We start from the raw sequence: 21647 nt of genomic DNA, 5'->3' as shown, positions 1-21647 counted from the left end.
TGATTCAGACTCTGGCCTCCAGAACTATGAGAGAAGAAATGTCTGTTGTTTTAGCCACCAAGTTTGTGGCACAAAGCCTCAGCAAACCAATACACTACCTCATAAAGCACTAAAGATGAAGATGACAGTATTACCAATGTTGTAGGTTTGTTGTGAGGATTAAAAAACTTAACTGAGTTAACAGTCCTAAAGCACTTAGAAGAGTGTTTGATACCTAGTAAGCACTATACAAGTTTGAAGTAAATATTTACCAAAAAGAACTCCTCTGGCGTCAACGCAACCGGTTGTTGATGACGTTACTTTACTGGCGCATGACTGGGGGATCCGACGCCATAATACTGGAGCCTCTTGTTAGACTACGGAATTAAAACAACATTCATGACGATGATGAAAAGGTAAAAAAAAAAAAAAAAGAAAAAAGAAAAGGTCAAGAAGAGTGGACTCCATCAAGGTTCTTTTTTGAACCCGAGTGTTCTATAAAAGGAACCCTTCAATTCTCAATGCATTTGGGTCCTTGCTTCTCTATTAGTTGTCTGTAAAACTCCTCAATCCCTAAACGCAACGTGAAACGGGATCTGGGGGCCCTGGGGAAAAATCACGTTTATTGCTTCCGTTGAAAGCCTAAAACCCAGCGAGGGCCCCAGAAAGCAGAATTCCCAAGCCGATTCCGCGCGCCAGGTTACACCTGCAGAAAACTACGATTCCCAGAAGGTTTTGGTGGGTGGGGTGGGGAGAACGGACGCGAAAGGGGGCGGAGTCTAAGGGAGAAGGTCGTAGGCTGATTCCATTGTCCAGAGCGGGAGGGGTCGCCTGGGCGGGGTTTAGCGCCGTCCGATCGGCGGCCTGTGCGCGCTTGGTACGGTCGGCGGGGATCCGGCAGCCGCAACCGGCGCTCAAGTTTCCCGGGCAGGAAGCGCGGGGCCTGCCGGAAAGGCACCGGGACCGTTGTCCGCTGGACTGGCGGCGGTCGCGCGTGGGCTGCGACATGCAGAGCGTAAACCTGGGCAACAAGGAGAGCGGCAAGATATGGCACCGCAAACCATCCCCGGCCACTCGGGACGGGTAAAGGCCGCGGCGGGAGGCGCGCGCTGTGGAGGGGGATGGCCGCCGGCGAGGGGCGGGTCCGCGGCTTTGGCGAGGCGTTGGAGGGGCTGTTGGGGAGCACCTCTGGAAGGGGTGAGGGGGGCTGGATGGAGGTTCGGGTCCTGGCTCTGATCCTGCCCCGGATACCTGGGTTGGGTGACCTCCAGAAACCCAGGTGCCCTGAGTTTCATGATCCTTAGAGACCCCCGGCCCAGTCCTGGGGACGGGGTCTCATTAGGATCAACGTGGAGCGGGAGGTCCTGATTTATGCCAGGGAATTTGAGTTTCTGATGAGTACCAGGACTGCCTGCCTTAATTAACACAGAATCCCTGTAGTATTCCTGGCACGCAGTAGATGCTCAGTAAATATTCGTTAGTTATTCCAGCTGGGAAAGAACTCAGGAGGAGGAACTGATGCGGGAGGAGGAGAACAATGCACTTCTCACCCTTCCAAATGCCGCAGTTTATCCATCCCTGAATCATTGTTTGTATTCAGGCAAGCATTCGCTCATCGACTATTTGATGAGCACTTACTATGTGCCAAGCTTCTAAGCGCTGAGGGACAGCTGTGGACCAAAACAAACTTCTGGGTCTCTTGGAGTTTACGTATTAACGTGTATGGTGGTGATAGTGGTGGAGGGAGGGGTTACGGTTTACAAGGTAGGACACTCTTTTTAGTAAGGCTAGCCGTTGCTGCTGCTTTTTTTTTTTTTTTTTTTTTTGATAAACTTTATTTCTTTAGGACAGTTTTAGGTTCACAGCAAAATTGAGAGGAAGGTGCAGAGATTTCCCTTATACCCCCTGCTCCCACACATGCCTAGCCTGCCCCTTATTAATATTCTCCACCAGATATTTGTTGCAATTGATGAACCTGCATGAAGACATCATTATTACCCAAATTCCACAGTTAACATTAGGATTCAGTCTTGGTGTTTTACATTCTGTAGGTTTGGACAAATGTATAATGACTCATCCACCATTATGGTCTCAAAAAGTATTTTCACTGCCCTAAAAATTGCTGTTGCCCTGCGCATTCATCCCTCCCTCCCCAACTCTTCTTTTCATTCAGTTCCCAGGTATCTGTCCTGTTTGAGGCTTCTGGGTGACTTTAATGGAAGCCTTTGTCCCAAAGTGGTGCCATCTTGGTTCCAGTTGCTGCACACAGATTAATCTTATTGCTTCTAATTCCTTAGGATTCCGTGAACTTTGCTGCCTTATTTGCACTCATATTGCAGTGTGTTTCTTGTTCTCGTAATTTTTCTGTTGATCCTTTGCTTGCTCCTCAACAAATCAGTAGACTTCGAGTGCCAACTACACATGCCCAGAGCACACTGCTGCACATTGTACCAGTGGTTTCTTTGGTTTCTGGTTGCTATCGGTCGCCTAACAATACTGCTGTCCATCAACTCCATTGAATAAACATGTTATCTAGAATAGGGGTACTTCAGTAGAGATTTTCATTTCCAAATTTGGAGTTTATGTAAATAGCACCCTTACTTCTCATGTTCTCTAAATGTTGTAAAAGTTACGCCAACCCACAATAATTCTCTTTCTTGCTGTTATAAAATATCTAGATACACATGCAAGATTCAAAAAATGAAAGAAACAAGTTTGTGTGCAAATATCCTCATTTGTTTCTTCCACTAAAACATAGCTTTCTTTCTATTCAATAAAACCCGTTGTTACGGTGTTGAGAGAAACAAGGAGCCCTGACTGTGGAGTCAGAGGGACTTTAGTTGAAGTAAATGTCCACTTACTAGCTCTGTGACCTTGGGCAAGTTAATCTCTTAGGCTGTAAGTGAAGATAATCATACTTAACAGCAAGATTGTCTTAGGGAATTAGTGTCTCATGCATCTTGGTGTTCAGTAAATATTTGATGTTTTTACTATGTTTAAGGACTGAGGAACTCTGTCAGGCGAATTGTGAGCAATTGAAAAGCTGGGGTTTTTTTTGTTTTGTTTTGCGGTACGCGGGCCTCTCACTGTTGTGGCCTCTCCCGCTGCGGAGCACAGGCTCCGGACGCGCAGGCTCAGCGACCATGGCTCACAGGGCCCAGCCGCTCCGCGGCATGTGGTATCTTACCAGACCGGGGCACGAACCCATGTCCCCTGCATCGGCAGGCAGACTCTCAACCACTGCGCCACCAGGGAACCTCCGAAAAGCCGTTTTAAAATAAATATTTGCATGTGTGATTTATATGAAAAATCAGAAGGACAGAATTTTACTATTAAATGTGATTATATCATGATGGTAGGGTTATAATCAAATTATTAGTGCTTTTCTGTATTTTCCGTATTTTGAACAGTGATCATGTAATCCAGACACATAATAAATGTTACAGAAAAAAGACTGGAGGAAAAAGTCGTTTGCTTGGTCTGAGCTTAATTGCCAGGAAACATTTCGATGTTGTTACTTACTATTTCAATACATTTATTCCCCCCATCCCCCTTTGGGAATGTCAGACACAAACCGGAGCTGTGGGCTTCCCTGGTGGCGCAGTGGTTGAGAGTCCGCCTGCCGATGCAGGGGACACGGGTTCGTGCCCCAGTCCGGGAAGATCCCACATGCCGCGGAGCGGCTGGGCCCGTGAGCCATGGCCATGGACCCTGCGCGTCCGGAGCCTGTGCTCCGCAACGGGAGAGGCCACAGCAGTGAGAGGCCCGCGTACCGCAAAAAAAAAAACAGAGCTGGACAGTAGTTAAAGTAAAAACAGACTGTATTCAGGACTGTTGCGATAGAGGAAACAAGACCTCAGGGTAGAACTGGGCTCAGTCCTGAATATAGCCTGGGCGAGTGGGAAGCTATAGCCAAGGAGAAGGGTGGGGATCGGTGGATGGAAAATAACTAAGAGAAAACGTCTGGGGTTAAGGGAGTTCTGGATAAATCTACCTCACAGGATTCCTGCTGAAGACAGGCCAAGGTGATCAGACATCATTTGGGAGATGGTGGAGGATGAGGAACCCATCGGATGTCAAGGACAGTAGTATTGAGGGTAGGGGGTTCTGATTAAACTGACTAAGCAGCATTCTTGCTAAAAGTAGATTTTATAAGGGAGCGCACAGAAGGGCCTAGGAGAAGGTTTGCGAGCCTGACTAGAGTTTGGTCAAGCCAAGAATCCTTGTCAGGGACTAGATAAAAATAATTTTACTGTTTTACTCAATGAGTCTGAAAGCCTTACTTTTAGATAAACTATAGAAAATGTTTGATATACTTAATTCAATGTAGTGTTTTTTAAATGAAGTGATAATGAGGCAGATGTTTCTAATATTAAAATTCAAATTCGTAGAAAGTCAATTAAGATAAAAAATTTCGTGATTTGGAAACTTGTTGCAGGAGAGAATGGGACTCTTCTGGTCTTCGTGACCCAAATATAAACATATATTATTTTAAAGAGTTAGTTAATTTGTGCTACAAGTTTTATAACAGTTTTCTTTTCAGCAGATAAATGGTATATGATCTTCCTCTCAAAAAATAATAGCTTTAGACAACTACACCTGAAAATAAAACTCATGTACACTTGGAACGTTCTGTAATCACAAAAACAAAATCTCATTAGGCTATCTTAAAATTAGGATATTGAATTGAAATTTTTCTCACATGTGGTAGCTTGTGATTTATATAAAACTACTTTTCACTTATTACTTCATTGTTTTTACCATGGGTCTGTTGCTTGATGTAACAATTCAACTACTCAATCAGAAATACATTTTCTTATCATATCCTGTTGTCTATGACTTAATCACAGTTTATAAATCTCTTCATGTGTGTGTTTATGTTTTTTAGTGTCTGTCTTTACTACTAAACTGAAAGCTTCCTGAGGTCAGGGCCCCTGTCTATCAACTACTCTTAGCTCCTGGCTTGTTCAGTGTCTGACACCCTGGGTTTTCAGGTATTTGATAAATAAATGAATGGTAGCTACTTTGACAATAACTTCCGGAACAGTTTTCAGAAATCCTTGTAGGGTTGCTCCTAGGAGAGACAGGAGCTGCAGCAGTAGGAGAGGGAAGGACGGGGTAGGCAGAAAACTTCAAAATTAGTGAGGCATACTACAAAATCCATAGTTTTCATGACAACAAGTAACGCTTGACCTAGAATTTAATGGTTTTTGTTTTTGTTTTCTTGACAGAATTATAGTGAACATCATTCACAACACTTCTGACTACCTGCCCAAAGTTTTGCGATTTTTGAATGTGGCTTTTGATAGCTCAGGTGATTCTTTAATTGCTGGGGACCATCAAGGAAATATCTATGTTTTTGACTTGTATGGAAACAGGTGAGCAGATACTTTGGATGTTTACCAAGTAATTAATTCCTTGACTATTTTAGCACCTGCTATTAATTATTCATTCAGAAAGATTTATTCAGTTCTTACTGTATTTCAGGCACTTTGTAAAACTGTCATAAGTGTTGATGGAATAACGTGAGAAAGAATAGAAAGATAAAATGGTTGGATTTTTTTTCAGAGAATTAAAGTTCTGGTTTTAACAGCATCTCTAGTAGCTTTTTTTCCCTTAAATTTAAAATTGTATTATTGCTAATTTATCAGTTAATGTCTGTTAATTGTTTAGAAAGAACACAGTTTCCTTTGTACATTATTGTCAGTTTACTAGATCTGGAGTTTTAGAGAATTGATCCTTACTCTTCCTCGTCTTCTCTTCCTTTGCCGAACAATTAGTGAAAAAGCAATTAGGTGGGATTGATTAAGGCAGGCATCTGTGCAGTGAGGGTGGGTGGATGGGAGGGAAAACTGTTAGCGCAGCCAGAGAGTCAGAACGTGTCTGCCTGGGGGCAGGGCAATCACGGGAAAGAGGGGAGGTTTGGTCAAATGAGTAAATAGACTGAGGATGATGGGGGCCAGATTCCTCACTATTGGAAAGGGGAGTTACAAACATGGAAAGGGAGGAAACGCGACTGAACCCTGTGGAACTGGATTGTAACTGGGTATATCTGTGTGAACTCCTGGTTTTGAGGATATATAGACAGACACAGAAATGAACACAGGTGTGTGTATGAGAAAGTGAATGAATTATATGTACATATATTTCCTAGCTTTGTCCACGCATAGGACCTGGGAGCAGTAACACCGCAGTAGTAATGAATATACCTAGTGCCCAGTTCTTTTCTAAATATCACTCTCTGGTACAAGAAATCAGGGATCCTTGCAGAAATAGCCAGTTTCAGGATGGGGGCAGGGAGAGAACGAGATGAGCCTGGAACACTTTGTAGCCAGAAAGAAGGGCTTGTTCAGAGAATGATGGGGATGTGTCAAAAAGACGTAAACGTCAGCTTGAAGGAGCTCTCTCTGGGCAGATTGGAGACTATTTGCGTTTCAAAATGATTGATAGTGATGGGTCATAATCCACTGAATAAAATAGAAATTCGTGAATTCATGCTGTAATCAACAAACAGATAGTTTAATGAGAATGGATATTTGCATAGTCGCAAAGTACCTCCCCACAAAATATTTATTAATTAAAGAGGAAAAAAAGAGTAATTTTACAGTGAAGAAACCTGGCAAACACCACCTTATCAAATGATTTAAATTAAATTAACCATTAGTGGGACAAATCAAAGTTCGTGTGCCACCTTATAGGGTGCAGTGATAAGAACACAGGGTTACTTCTGTGATAGTCCTATCTACCAAAGACAGGAAACCTGAGTCTAATCAGTAGAATCAGCAGGCAAAGCTGAATTAAGGGAATTGTAGAACAAGACTGGCCTGTGATCTTCGTAAGGGTCAAGGTCATGAAAGTTGTGGAAAGACTGAAGACCGTTCCAGACGGAGGGAGCCTAGACACATGGCAAGTCAAGGCTTGGACCTGGACTGGTCCCTTTGCTGTAAAGGACATTATTAGGACGATGGGCAAAACTGGGGTCTGGGGATTAGATGGTAGTAATATATAAATGTAATTTTCTAATTGTGATGGTTATATTATGATTAAATAGGAGAATTTCCTTGTCTGTGGGAAACGTGATCTCAGTAACTTATTCTCAAATAGTTCAGGGAAAGAAGAGGTCATATATGATTTATCTATCTGTGATTTACTAGGTAGACATCTGTTAATCATTGTTTCTACTCCTTACCAAAAACGTAATAGTCACAGTTTTCCCACCCTTTATTCTTGCTAACCTACCCAGCCAGTTCCCAATCTTTTTTTTTTTTTTTTTTTTTTTTTTTTTGCGGTACGCGGGCCTCTCACTGTTGTGGCCTCTCCCGTTGCGGAGCACAGGCTCCGGACGCGCAGGCTCAGCGGCCATGGCTCACGGGCCCAGCCGCTCCGCGGCATGTGGGATCTTCCCGGACCCGGGCACGAACCCGTGCCCCCTGCATCGGCAGGCGGACTCTCAACCACTGCGCCACCAGGGAAGCCCTAGTTCCCAATCTTAAATCAATACCCCTGTCTCTTCTTTGCTCCCACTAAGGAAAATAACAGACCGAACAAACTAAAAATAGTTGTTGACTGACCCCATTGCAGAGTAATGAACGTCAGCATCGGTGACGCTAGTACTTCATGTGCTTGTATCTATTGTCGTGTGCTTTTCCCATTCTTCTCTGAATATTCCAAACTTTTACCAATTTCCGTGATTCCCTATGTTCAGACTCTACTCTTATTCTGACTGCCTAGCCTCCTAATTCATGAGGAAATAGACGCCCTCAAGCTTCCCTTTCTTCTCAAGGGAACCTCAACTATATCTGTAAGTTCAACCATCCATAACTCTTTGCCACCTCCTTTGTAGAAATAGGTGATCCTAATTTCTTCCAGCGCTAATCTCTATCTTCTGTGGCCGCCCCTGGGACTTTGCACCATGAGTATTCCTCTCTTTTATTCTGTCCACTGTCCCTTTTCTCTCTGTAAATATTCACATCTGGGCAGAGGTGTAAGTGGCGTAGCTGTGACTTGAAACCAGGCCTGTCTTGTTCTGAAGCCCACTGCAATGGGCTGCCTCTTGCTAATCGCCTAACCCAGTGGTCTCTTTTCAATTCTATTTGGGCATCTGTCCCTGGCCTGCTTCCTTCCATGTTCTAGGTATTCTCACACCTGCTTCTGCCACCCACTGAGGAGCTTCTAGGTTGGACTAATGTGGTGGGTACTAACTTGCATGGAGCTCTTTAGCCCTTGAGAGGCGGCTGGTCCAAATTGAGATGGGTTTTGAAGACTTACTATGAAAAAAAAATGTAAAATATCTCTAACAGTTTTCTATTAATGAAATGTTAAAGCGGTAATATTAAAAAAAAATAAAATAATAAAATAAAAAAGGTAATATTTTAGATACACAATGAATTAAGTTAAATATGTTAAGATTAATTTCATATGTTTCTTTTTACTTTTTTATGTGGCTTCTAGAAAATTTTAAATTATGCATGTGGCCTGCCTTCCATTTCTTTTGGACAGCACGGCTCTAAATGCTTTTCAAGGGCCTTAAACTCTACATGTTTAAAACCAGAATGATTGTTTCCTACCCCCACGTGGGTTCCTTTTTTGCCTAAGCTTGAAACCTTCATTTTTTGGTAAATGAAACTCTGGCTAAGTGCCAAGTACTCTGCTAAGTACTTAACATACATTATTTCATTTAATCATCAGGTATTATTTCATTTAACTGTCACAACAACCTTACGAGACATCTTTTCTTATCTTCATTTCACGCGTGAGGAATTCCTGATTCCTACCTGTTCACCCCATGTTCCATGCGTCACCGGGCCTTTCTCCACTTGACTTCTGACACCTCTCCTATTCGTCATTTCCATTTTATACCCGTAACTCTGGTTGAGAGTCTCTGTAGTAGCTTTCTTAATCATCTCTTCTTGTCCCCCTGTCCATTTGCCAACTCTGCCAGAATCCTCTTCCTGAAAGACATGCCTGACCATGATTCTGCTTTGCTCAAAAATTCTTGATGGCTTCCCATTCTGTGTAAGTAAAATCCAAACTCCTTTACATAGCAGGTAGCACTCTTCGTAATCTGTTTTTGTTCTGCCAAAATGGGAGCTCATTTTTCTGGGTTTCATTTTCTTCATCTCTAAGGACTCCTCCAATGTGAAATTTTACAATTATTGGAAGAATTTCTGATACTAACGCAGTAATCTCTTCATAGGTTTAATCTTGTTCAGCGAACATCGCAAGCTTGCACAGCTCTGGCCTTTAATCTTCATAGGAAGTCTGAATTCCTTGTGGCGTTAGCTGATTATTCTATTAAATGTTTCGATACAGGTAAGAAGTCCTATTTCTCTTTTGAAGCAGAGTGAAATGCAGACAGAGATACTGCAGGGAGTTGGCTGATTTGTATAGTCTGAGGGATCAGACGCCACCCAATGACCCTCACTTCAGACACTAGCCACAGGTTTGGGGGTCCCAAGGCCATCCTCACATCAGGTCAACAGACTACAAACTCAGGGTTCCCCACAGCTACCCTCAGGTTTGGGAGTTCACTAGAATGACTCACAGAATTCAGGGAAGCACTATGCTTATGGTTATAGTTTTGATGTAGCAAAAGGATACAAATTAAAACTAGCCAAAGGAAGAGACGCACAGGGTGGAATCTGGGAGGCTCACAAAAGAGAAGCTTCCATTGTCCCCAGGGACACATTACCCTCCCAGCATCCATGTGTGGCCATCCGCACCGAGTATTCCCACACCAGGAAATTCACCCAGGCTCTGACTTCCAGAGTTTTTATTGAGGCTCCATAACATAGGCATGATTGGATTATTGCCCACTTGATTTTAAACTCCGTGTCCAGCCCTCCTCTTCTCTGGAGGTTGGGCTGACATCATGTGGCCGAAAGCCTCAACCTTCCAGTCACTCGCATGGTTGGTCTTTCTGGTGTGGCCAGTCCGCACTCTGAGGTTCTCTCCTTAGCATAAACCATCTGCTGTTGTCCAGGGACCCACCACAAATAACAAAGACACTCCTACCACTGGAGTAATTCCAAGGGTTTAGAGGTTGCCTCCTTGGAGTCTGGAAAAAGGCCATACCTCTCTTTGAAGGCCAAATTCCTTACTACACAGGTACAAGAATAAACACTTTTTAAATATAACTTATGTATTTTATACCACATTATATTTTTTAACAGAGAACTTAGAGTTCTGTAAACTGAACTTATTATTAAGAAAAAAAATCTCAACTGCATTGTTTTTTCTTGTTATTAATGTAACCTATGTATTATAATATTTAGAAAAATTATAAACAATAATAATAAGAATGGTAGTAATAGTGATAGCTAACACTTATATAGTGTTTACTCCTTGCCAGGTACTGTTCTATGATTTTATACATATTAATTAATTTTACTTATCATAATAACCCACATTGTTATGCCCATTTTGCAGATGAGGAAATTGAGGCACAGAAGTAACTTGACTAAGTTCCCACAGCTTGGTAAGCGGTGGAGCCAGGATTCCTAATCTGGGAGTCAAGCTGCAGGGTCCCTGCTCTTAATCTCTAGTACCCTCTCACCACACATGCAGGAAGAAAAGGCAGTCATCCTGCAGTAATGCCCAGAGACACAGTCAGTGTTTTTATAACAGGGACTGATCTTTCCAATCTGTGTTCTATGCGTATACCTTTTTTATACTGCAACAAATGTATGATCATCCTATTTATATTGTTTGGTGGAATCACTCCCTTACCTCGTGAAAATTTTATATATTTAAGATCAGTACTTAGTATTCATACTCTATAATAATGTTTGCAATACCATAATTATTTAGCCTATTAACCTATTGATGGACTTTAAACTGTTTCCAATTGTTGATATTACAAACACCGCTGTCACTGAAGTTCTGAAAAACTAAGTCTTTAAACTCCTGTGTGATTGCTTTCCTTGGATTTTATCCATTCTCTCCTCCTCTCTTCTTAGTTTTATCTTTTTATAGTGTCTTCTGTCTTATGGAAACCCCTCTTAACCAAGCCTTTTCCTTAGATACCATCTCTACTTCCCCAACTACCTCCCTTTCTTTGCTGCCAAATGCTGCTTCTTCACAGCATCCATCGATGGATTCTGACTCTTAGGCCCCCCATCCAGGCTTCCAAGACTCCTATCTCCAAGGTCTTTAGTAACCTCTGATTGTGTACATCCTCTTTATCCTCTTCATTTTGTTTCTCCGTAGCTTTTAACACTTTGGGTTACTTCAAGAGTCTTAGTTTTCTACTGTTACCTCTCTTGGGTCTACTTTTCCGACTCTTTTCTGGGTTCTTTTAGTGGTTCCCAGACTTTTGGGTATTTGACCCAATTAAAAAGAAAAAGTAGAGGAACCAACATAGGTTGTCAACTTTTAATTTTGCTGATTGACATTGGAAAAAAACAATGTAACTTCATTTCAGAAAACAAGGGATTTTTTTAAAACATAAAACTTAGAAGGATACAACAGATTAAAAGGTAGTACTTTAAATTTAGCTTTATGAAAAACTCATTACGTTATCCTTTTCTCATTTCACTGAAGGCCAATGAAAAATTGAGCATTAAGTAATGCCAGACTTCAGACTGGTGTTTCGAAACCACTCCTCGCTTCCCAAGGGTTTATCTGTTCCTCTATCTTCAGTTTTGACCTACTTTGTGTCTTAATGCTTCCCAGATTTACATCCTGCTTTCTGACTGTTCTCCCCACTTCCATCTTTCTGGAGGAAAAAAATCTGACCATAAAAGTATACCATGCCTATTACAGAAAACTTGGAGACACAGAAAAACGTAAAGAGAAAGTAAAAATCACTGTAATTTTATTACTCATTGATAATTATTATGAAGAGTTTTTGGTGTTTTCTCTACCAGACTGTTTTCTCTGCTTATGTGTCACACACACATGTACACACACCAAATCAATGTAAAAAATCAAATTTCTTACCTCTTCTCACACTGCTAAGTCTGTCCCTCCTTGTGTATTTATGTCAGGTAGTGGAATCACCACCTGCTTATGTAACTAAACCAGAGCCACTGGAGTCTCAACTCCTCTTTTGTCTCAACACATCCATTTAATCACTGAGTCCTTTGATATTTCTTTTGTAGCTCTTGAGTTTGTTCCTTTCTCCATTGCCACATTCTTAGTATAGACCCTCCTTATCTCCTGCCTGGGTTATTACAGCAACAGATAAACTAGTCATTTTGTAATCTCTTCCTCCTTTCTAGTATATCCACCATATCTTCAAAGTGCTTTCTGAAGCAGACCAGATATGGTATTCTTCTGCATAAAACTATTTCAAGAGAAAGCCCAGACTCCATCACGTCACGTTCAAGCTGTTCTTAAACCCTCTTTCGGCCTCCTCTCCTCCAACCTCGGTGTTACACATGTTACTAACATGTCCTATGGTGCACTTCATCAACCAACCACTGGCTTCCATTCTTTTTAGATGTTAACGGAGGTGGAGGGACCTCATTAATCCCTAGCCATCAACTGAATCAGTTCTCAGATGAAATATAGGGTTTGACCTGTATAACTGTTTTCCTTTTTCCCACAGTCACCAAGGAGCTAGTTAGCTGGATGAGAGGACATGAATCATCGGTGTTCTCGATCTCTGTGCACGCATCCGGGAGATACGCCATCACTACTTCTTCTGATACAGCACAGCTATGGAACTTGGATACCTTTCAAAGAAAAAGAAAGCTGAATATTCTCCAGTCTGTGGGTATACAGAAGGTCAGTGAAGGGGGCCACATCTTGGTCTGTTGTGCTTCTCAGGCTAGTTTCTTGATCAGCAGAATATAGATATTATAAGTAATGGTTGACTTTGTCCCACTTAGCTATGCCTTCATAACTCAGCAACAAGCAAACCTTTTTTTTTTTTTTAATTATTATTATAGTGTGTAACTTCAACTTTAGTTAGGTGTTAGTTTTTACTTAGCTGGTTGATTTCGTTTTGTTTCTTAACCCAATTATGAAAAATTTCAAATATATAGCAGATTTGTAAGAATTTCACAGTGAACACATGTACACCCATGGTCTAGATCCTACTATACTATACTTTACTGTACTTACATGTTAGTAAACTGTATTATGGATCTATCCATCTTTCTGTCCCTCTGTTTATTAACTCATCTTTTTTTTTTTGCATTTTAAGTAAATTGCAGACATCACTGCTTGCCCATCAATGCTTTAAGCCTGCATTTAATTAACTACATTTAATTGGGTTCAGTATTTGTTGATGTAAAATTTGTGTATAATGCACAAATCTTTAAGTATTCATCTATTACGTTTTGGCAAATACGTACACTTTTGTAACATGTGCAGACCTATTATTACCATCATCCCAGAAAGTTACATTATATCCCTTGCCAGGTAAGCACTCCTCTGATGTTTTTCCACCATAGGTTAGTTTTATCTGTTCTAAAATTTCACATAAGTAGAGCTGGTCAGTAATGGTATGTGTAAAAGCTTTTCTCATTCAGCATCATGGGTTTTTGTTTTGTTTGGTTTTTTGCGGTACGTGGGCCTCTCACTGCTGTGGCCTCTCCCGTTGCGGAGCACAGGCTCCGGACGCGCAGGCTCAGCGGCCATGGCTCACGGGCTCAGCCGCTCCGCGGCATGTGGGATCTTCCCGGACCGGGGCACGAACCCGTGTCCCCTGCATCGGCAGGCGGACTCAACCACTACGCCACCAGGGAAGCCCCCAGCATCATGTTTTTGAGATTCATCCATGCTGTTGTATGTATCCGTAGTTTGTTCCTTTTTATTGCTGATCAGTATTCCATTGTACATATATATCACTTTTTTAAAAATCCATTTCTTTTGCTTTTAAGGTTTTTTTTTTCTTCTATTTGATTAGCTAAATGCTATTTTCAGGATTGTCTGCATCTCCCATTTAATTATTTTGCTTCAGGTTACATTATACATGCAGTATTGCTTTTAATTTCTTGGTTATCAACATGAACAGTTAGCAGTGCATGTCAACCAAAAATTTATTTTGTAGTCGCTATGAAATCTCAGAGATCTTAATAATTTAAAAAAGATGAAAGCTATAGCCAGCTTACTCATCAGGTATTTAGGCCAAATGCCTTGGTAGGTCTTTTATTCTTTAACTGCTTTAATACTTAAATTGAATTTTAAGTTCTAAGGTAGAGAATATTGAAAGTTGAACCCACAGTGGAAACAGTCATGAAACAATGACACAAAAACCATCTGTTCTTTTCACCGTGAAATTACAATTAGTATACATGGAGTAGTTGCCAGTTTTAGCCTTGCCTTGGTCATTCAGACATTTTAGTTTAAAAAATAGGATTCCAAATGGTTGTGATAAGAGAATAAAATTAAATGTAGTAAATGTGAATACAGTATGCAGTATACATTTAAGTATATTCTAAAATAATAGAACATCATAGTCTATAAGTTACCAGCAAACTTTTCCTCGAAACACCAGATAGTAAACATTTTTGGTTTTGCTGGCCAGGAGCAAAATTGAGGATATTATGTGTGTACTTACATAACCATCTGAAATGAAATAATTTTAAAATGTAAAAGCCATTCTCTCCTGGACCATACAAGGACTGGAGATGAATCAGGTGGTTGTCACTCCTGGCTTATTCTGTTGAAAATAGGAAATAGTTATAAACTAATCTTAAAGTAAAAGTTTTATTCTTATCAAGTTTTTATTACACTTATATTTTTATTGCAGTTTCTGCTTTTATACTTTATTTTTTTATATAAGTTTATTTATTTTATTTATTTATTTTTGGCTGTGCTCAGTCGTTGTTGCTGCGAGGGGGGGCTACTCTTTCATTGCGGTGCACAGGCTTCTCATTGTGATGGCTTCTCTTGTTGCGGAGCACGGGCTCTAGGCAAGCAGGCTTCGATAGTTGTGGCACGCAGGCTCAGTAGTTGGGGCACACGGGCTTAGTTGCTCCGTGGCATGTGAGATCTTCCTGAACTAGGGATCGAACCCATGTCCCCTTCATTGGCAGGTGGATTCTTAACCACTGTGCCACCAGGGAAGTCCCTGGTTTTATATTTTAAATAAAAGTTTTGTGATTTTTTTTTCCTTGATGACACCTGGTGACACATGATTCTGTGGGTTTCATTTTATGATGGCTCTTTTAATCTAAAATGGTCTCCTACCTTTCTCTTTTTTTCCCATAACATGAATTTTTCTTTTCTTTTTTTGAGAGACCAGGCCAGTTAGTTGTGTTGGAAAATGCCCCACATTCTGGATTTGTCTTGCTGTTTCCTCATTATGTCATTTAACTTGTTCTCTCACCTGTATTTCTTGTAAACTTGAATTTAGGTCTAAAGTCTTGAGTAGATTCACGTTAAACATTTTTGACAAGCTGTTTACCTTGTGTGTAAGATGAAAATAGTAATAGTGCTTACCTCAGGGTTAGTTTCAGGACTGAATGTGATAATCTATGCAAAGCACTTAGCACGATGCTTGTTTATAGTAAGTGCTTAGTACAAGTTAGCTGCAGCTGCTATTTCTATATTGTTGTTAATGTTATTTATTATTGTTATCTATTATCTAGCTTTATTATGGGATTATCTCAGTGCAATTACATATCTTCTTAAAAAGCTATAAGGGAACTGTATTCTTTTTCTTTTGAACTATATTAAATAGATGCACAATCCCTTATTAGCAACTCAAAAACCCAGATGTTTTTTAATAACTCATTTTGTGGCAAAATCTGATTGGAATTCATCTAGCAGCAAAATCTGAACTAAATTGACATGAGGCTGAAATATTAATATGTTTGAATATGGAATGTTGCTCCAGGTCACTGGGGGTTCTACATAATATTACAGAATATGCATTGTATTACCTTTCTCAAATTGGAAGTAATTCTGAATTCTGGAACACATCTGTCCCTAAAGGTTTCAGATACGGAGCTACAGACCTTTGATTTCAAAATGTTTTTAGAGAACTTACTACTCCGTCCTTTTTCCACTGATTTTTGTACCTAGCAATAGCGGTAATTAACACTAATGGTAATAGATACCAATTGTTGAGTCCTTACTATGTACTTAACACTTTGTTTTGTTGTTTTTAAGCTTAAATAATCCTAAAAGGTAGATACTATTATTCTCAGTTTACAATTGGGGAAACTGCACTTCAGAAAGTGTCACATTGTTTATGAAAGAGTTGCAGTTCTGAACGGAAGCTTGTTTCCCTCTGAAGTCATTCCGTTACACCATACTGCCTCTCAGGTAGACCAATTACATTTCTTCAAATTAGGAAATTTTGATTCTTTTTTTGATACTTGGAGGTAAGATATTTAGCTCCTTAGTTAAAGATTTTGGAACAAATCCTGAGATTTCTAATTACTGTCGTTCAGTATGTATCAGAAAAGGTTTTGTGATGGGTGTCAGAAAACATTGAATAGTGTGTTACCGAACTTAGTCTCTGTATACAACGGGCACTCACTCAATTTTTGCTGAATTGTATATTTGACCTTAACTTTCTCTTATTACTATCCTCAAGTCTTTCAACTTTGGAAAGCACTCACATACCTCTCAAAAGTGAATTGGGAAGGCTAGGATTTTCATATTTTGTAAGGAAAAACTTCAGCCAGCCCTCCAAAGAGTATATTTTATTAGTGCTTTTGAAGTTTTTTCTAAGCATTTTATGTTTGTCAGGAGATGACACTATATAAATAATGACATGATTCATTAGGAACAATTTTATAATCATTAAAATCTGGCAATTAAAATCACAAATCTAGTAATGAATAATCATGTTGGCAACAATCTATCACAGCTGTGCCTCAAAATAGCAGCTGATGTTCATTAACTTTTAAGCTTTTGCTTCTCCCAGTAGGAATAAACTTTATTACTTTTCTAGAAAAATATTGCTAATTATAATAAAAATTTCAAGTCACTTTTTTTTTTTTTTTTTTTTTTTTTTTTTTTTTGCAGTACACGGGCCTCTCACTGTTGTGGCCTCTCCCGTTGTGGAGCACAGGCTCCGGACGCGCAGGCTCAGCGGCCATGGCTCACGGGCCCAGCCGCTCCGTGGCATGTGGGATCCTCCCAGACCGGGGCACGAACCCGTGTCCCCTGCATCGGCAGGCAGACTCTCAACCACTGCGCCACCAGGGGAGCTCCCTCAAGTCACTTTTTTTGACCTCAGATTTGAAACAGTGTTTTAGGGCATTCATTATAGATTATAACGTATTCACTGCAAATTCTTTCTGTAAGACCTTCACATTACAAATCTTCTTAACATAATGAAACTGGCAAAAGACCTACCAGACTGTCCTTGACAGAGTGAGCTCAGGACAAAAGTGAGGAGGAGTTGGATCAGTCAAGGGCATCAGCACCTGATGTAGTTGAGTTACCATTTTTTATTGTCTTATTAGCTTTAGTCCTCAGTAGATGGTTCTAATTAACCAGTATGTTCCATAGTATATTTTATATGTGTGTATGTATGTTTTTTTAGCACTATTATCAAAAAACAGATACTGGGGGCCTCCCTGGTGGCGCAGTGGTTGAGAGTCCGCCTGCCGATGCAGGGGATACGGGTTCGTGCCCTGGTCTGGGAGGATCCCATATGCCGCGGAGCGGCTGGGCCCGTGAGCCATGGCCGCTGGCCCTGCGCATCCGGAGCCTGTGCTCCGCAACGGGGGAGGCCACAACAGTGAGAGGCCCGCATACCGCAAAAAGAAAAAAAAAAAAAAAAAAAACAGATACTGGTATATATGTGTAATATATATGTAAATATATATATATTTACAATTCCCTAAAATTCTTATAGTAATGTCGTTACCTATTAGAATCATTTCCTAATTATATGTATGAAATAGGATGGGTGACAATAACACAAATTTGTTGCAAGGTTACAGTATTTCATGTAGATGCCTTATTGACCCGTTATTTTTGTAACACTGGGGAAAGCCATGGTAGATGCAGTGTTGATGCTGCTTTTCCCCAGGACAGCTCTCTCTCATTACTGTGATGACAGTTATATCCAGATTCTGAATATTCAGAGACACTCCAATCCAGTGCTATAGACACTGAACACTTCATCCCCAAGGCATGTAGCACTCCCTCTGACGCCAGTAAATTTGTGAAGGTGTGTGATAGGTCAGGGGTCGGAATAAAAGGTAACAAATCCTTAAAGGTGCCCTGCCTCCTCTGGGAGTCCCTGCCCCTCTCTCTCGCCAACACAGGAAGTCACATATTTTAAAAATAATAAAGCTGGGGCTTCCCTGGTGGCGCAGTGGTTGAGAGTCCTCCTGCCGATGCAGGGGACACGGGTTCGTGCCCCAGTCTGGGAAGATCCCACATGCCGCGGAGCGGCTGGGCCCGTGAGCCATGGCCGCTGAGCCTGCGTGTCCGGAGCCTGTGCTCCGCAACAGGAGAGGCCACAACAGTGAGAGGCCCGCGTACCGCAAAAAAAAAAAAATAATAATAATAATAATAAAGCTTGTAAAGACACACCAGTAGAAGCAACAAGATACATTCAAATGTAAAGTGTTACAATAAGCTATAATGCAGTTAAGAAGGCTGGTCTGGATGGGAAAGAATAAATACCTGGAACTCAGCATTAACTGTTAAAGATGGACATACATATACTGTACAACTCAGAAAAAGGTTCATTCATTCATTTATTCAACAAATACTGTTGAGCACCTTTACTACATTCTTGTCATTGTGCTCAGCACTGACTACACAAAAATAAACAAGATAGACAAGACCTCTGCCCTCTCAGAAACCAACCAAGGGTCTTCATCCCAAGGCAGCTGTGAAGGATGACACCTCTCACTCAATTTTGTCCACAGTGTTTGTGGTCCCATGCATAGAGTCTCTGGGTCGATCTCCTGTGGGCAGACATATGTATAAAGAAATCATAATTATTCTGTAATTCAAAAGAGGAGTGAAATGTAAGACCAAAGCTATATTGAGGAAAAAATAAGGGAAAAAAAGAATAAATAGCTAGAGCTGTAGCTTATGATCAAACCGTGTGAAATGTCGCAAGCTCTTTCTGGGGTTTTATTGGGTTGGCCAGAAAGTTCGTTTGGTTAATGCATATGTTGTTCAACAAAGTTCTTGGTGAAAATGAAAAATGTGTCTTTTATTTTTACTTAAAACCGAACGAACTTTTTGGCCAACCCAGTATTTTGCGAGGATAGGTAGGAATATTTGTCCTTAGGACACTGAATTTTTTTCATTTTCTTTTTTTCTTTGCTTCCTTTCCTACCCCACTTTGTGTGTTTTACACAAAGGACACGCAAAATTATATTTGAGGCCATTGAAACTCTTATGAGAAAATATTGGTCAACTTTAATAAAAATTTTATATTATCGAAAGTAAGCATTGCTTACTGCTTATACAATAGAAAAATAGAAATTAGGAGAATAAAATGGTATTTTCAACTTGACTACCAATTTCAGTCTCATCTGTCCATTAAATAAATTGAACATAATAAAATATCATGTATTTGTTTTCAACTTTTTACTTTTACAAATAATGCTTAACAAACATTTATACACATTTATCTTAAAGCATCTTGCTGATTTTTTCCCCAAAGGATTAACTCTTAGAAGCAGATTGACTAGTTCAGAAGAGAGAGATTTTTAAGGTTGTTGAGCTGTTAGACAGTATCTTTAACCAGTTTTTACTATCAGCAGCAGTGTATGACAGTGCCTTTATCTATACTTTCACCAACATTTAATATTTTTAACACTTATCTGTAGTTAGTACTCAATATAGTATTTATATTAGTAAATAGCTTATAAATATAATACGTATGTTAGTATATGTATAGTTTGTGTATATGTATATGTGTGTGCATTATTTTAAAATAAATTTGATACACATAAAATGGTATCTTATTTTCATTTGAATCTTTTATAAGGTTAAATATTTTAAATTGTTACCTAGTATTTTATGAATGGCCTAGTCATTATAGTCACCTGTTTTTTGTTTAAAGGAGTTTACCTTTTCTTTTTAGTTTATAATAGTATGTAAAAATATCAGTTTTCTCCCCTGTCATATGTTGTAAATGTATTTTTCTCCAGTTTAAGAAAAAATAATTTTAAGACAGAAAAATTAACTACTTGTAAATTTTAAATTTAAAGAGGGTTATATGATCCTTATATGAACAATAACTTTTTTTCTTCCTCTTTAGGTTTTCTTTCTACCATTAAGTAATACCATCCTCAGTTGTTTTAAAGACAATTCCATCTTCGCCTGGGAATGTGATACTCTTGTTTGCAAATATCAATTGCCAGCTCCACCTGAAAGCTCTAGCATATTATACAAAGTGTTTGCTGTGACCAGGTAATGTTCTCTTTAAGACACTAAGGATTTTTATGAAATTTAACTTCCAGGGAAATTTTATAAATTTTCATTCAGTATTTTATTGTCCTATGAGCAAAAGTTTCCTTCAAACTTAGATATGATCTAAGATATGGTAATAAGTTTTTTACTTATTGTGGAAAATGTACACAAAAATATAAAAGTACATGAAATCTCAAGGCTAGTACTCTCATTAGTCATAATAAGCATTAACTAATAGCCACTCCTATTTTGTCTATTACTCTACCTACCATTTCTCTACTGCACCGTCATAAAGCAAAGCCCAAGTGTATCATTTCATGCATAAGTATTTCAGCATGTATCTCTAAAGGATAGGACCCTTTTTGAAACATAACCATGGTACTATCATCAGACTTTTAAAAATTCATAATATAATATTATCATATATCTAGTTATTCATATTTCCCTGACTTGTCTAATAATTATTTTTTATGGTTGGTTTGTTCAAGTCAGGAACAAAATAAGGTTCACACATTGCCTCGGTTGGTATATCTCTTTATATTTTCCTTGCAGTTTATTTGTTAAAGAACTGGTCATTTGTCCTGTGGTTTTCTACATTCTGGATTTTGCTCTTTGCATCCCTGTGATGCTGTTTAATATGATCTTCTCTCATCTATATTTACTATAAACTTGTTACACCTATATTTCCTATAAATTGGAGGCTTGATCTTGATCTGGTTTGATTTGGGGGCAAGAAGACATTGTAGGCGGTTTGTGTACCTTCATCAAGAGGAACACAGAACTCTTTCTCTTATGATATTAGTGGCCACTGATGATCATTACCTAGATATCGTGTGTTGCATTAGAGGTTAGCAAATGGTGCTATTCTAATTCTGTCTTTCCTTCTCCCTTACTAACCAAAACCTTCTATAGAAAGAAACTTCATCTCATCAACTATACTCCAATAAAAATTAAAAAAAAAAAAAAAAAAAAGGAAGAAACTGCCTCTCAACTCTTTGGTTACTTTACTGTACAGTTTGTAAAGGAAAGGCAGGATAAATGCTGGATTTCTTCCTATTTTTTAAAAAAAATTTTTTTCACCAAAATAATGGATTGGTTTATTGGCATCTTCAAAGGTGGCCGATGAAGTTTTTTGTCTTTAATCTTTGTAAGCTCGTGGACTTAAACACAGTTGACATGATTTGACCCATTAAAGTTATTATTCTTAGTGATGCTCCAGTACTCTCATCTTTGACCAGTGGGATCCTCTTCAGGTCGGCTTTGAATGAACCCTTTTGATACAACCCCGGTTGTCTGTGATAGTTCTCATTCTTTTTGGTCCAACAAGATGTTCCAGTCTTATCTTATCTTGTATATTTCCTGTCCCAAACCTG

General features: G+C 39.6%; 1 protein-coding gene across 2 annotated transcripts in view; it reads left to right on the top strand.

Moving 5' to 3' along the window:
- Positions 1–825: 825 nt before the first annotated feature.
- TBC1D31 (TBC1 domain family member 31) overlaps positions 826–21647 on the top strand; it is a 63033-nt gene continuing 42211 nt past the window's right edge. The window contains exons 1-5 of one of the 2 annotated variants that reach the window (XM_082600820.1): positions 826–1062; positions 5211–5357; positions 9176–9291; positions 12530–12708; positions 20123–20274. In XM_082600820.1, coding sequence (XP_082456946.1) covers positions 986–1062; positions 5211–5357; positions 9176–9291; positions 12530–12708; positions 20123–20274 — 671 coding nt within the window. In that variant the 5' untranslated portion in view covers positions 826–985. Of the gene's footprint in view, positions 1063–5210; positions 5358–8920; positions 8995–9175; positions 9292–12529; positions 12709–20122; positions 20275–21647 lie in introns of those variants that run through there. The other variant, XM_082600821.1, reaches the window with a different exon arrangement.

Source organism: Mesoplodon mirus (genome assembly GCF_964341445.2).
Source record: "Mesoplodon mirus genome assembly, chromosome: 16".
NCBI lineage: Eukaryota > Metazoa > Chordata > Mammalia > Artiodactyla > Ziphiidae > Mesoplodon > Mesoplodon mirus.
Note: the sequence above shows the minus strand (reverse complement) of the source record. Positions and strands in the feature narration are given on the sequence as shown.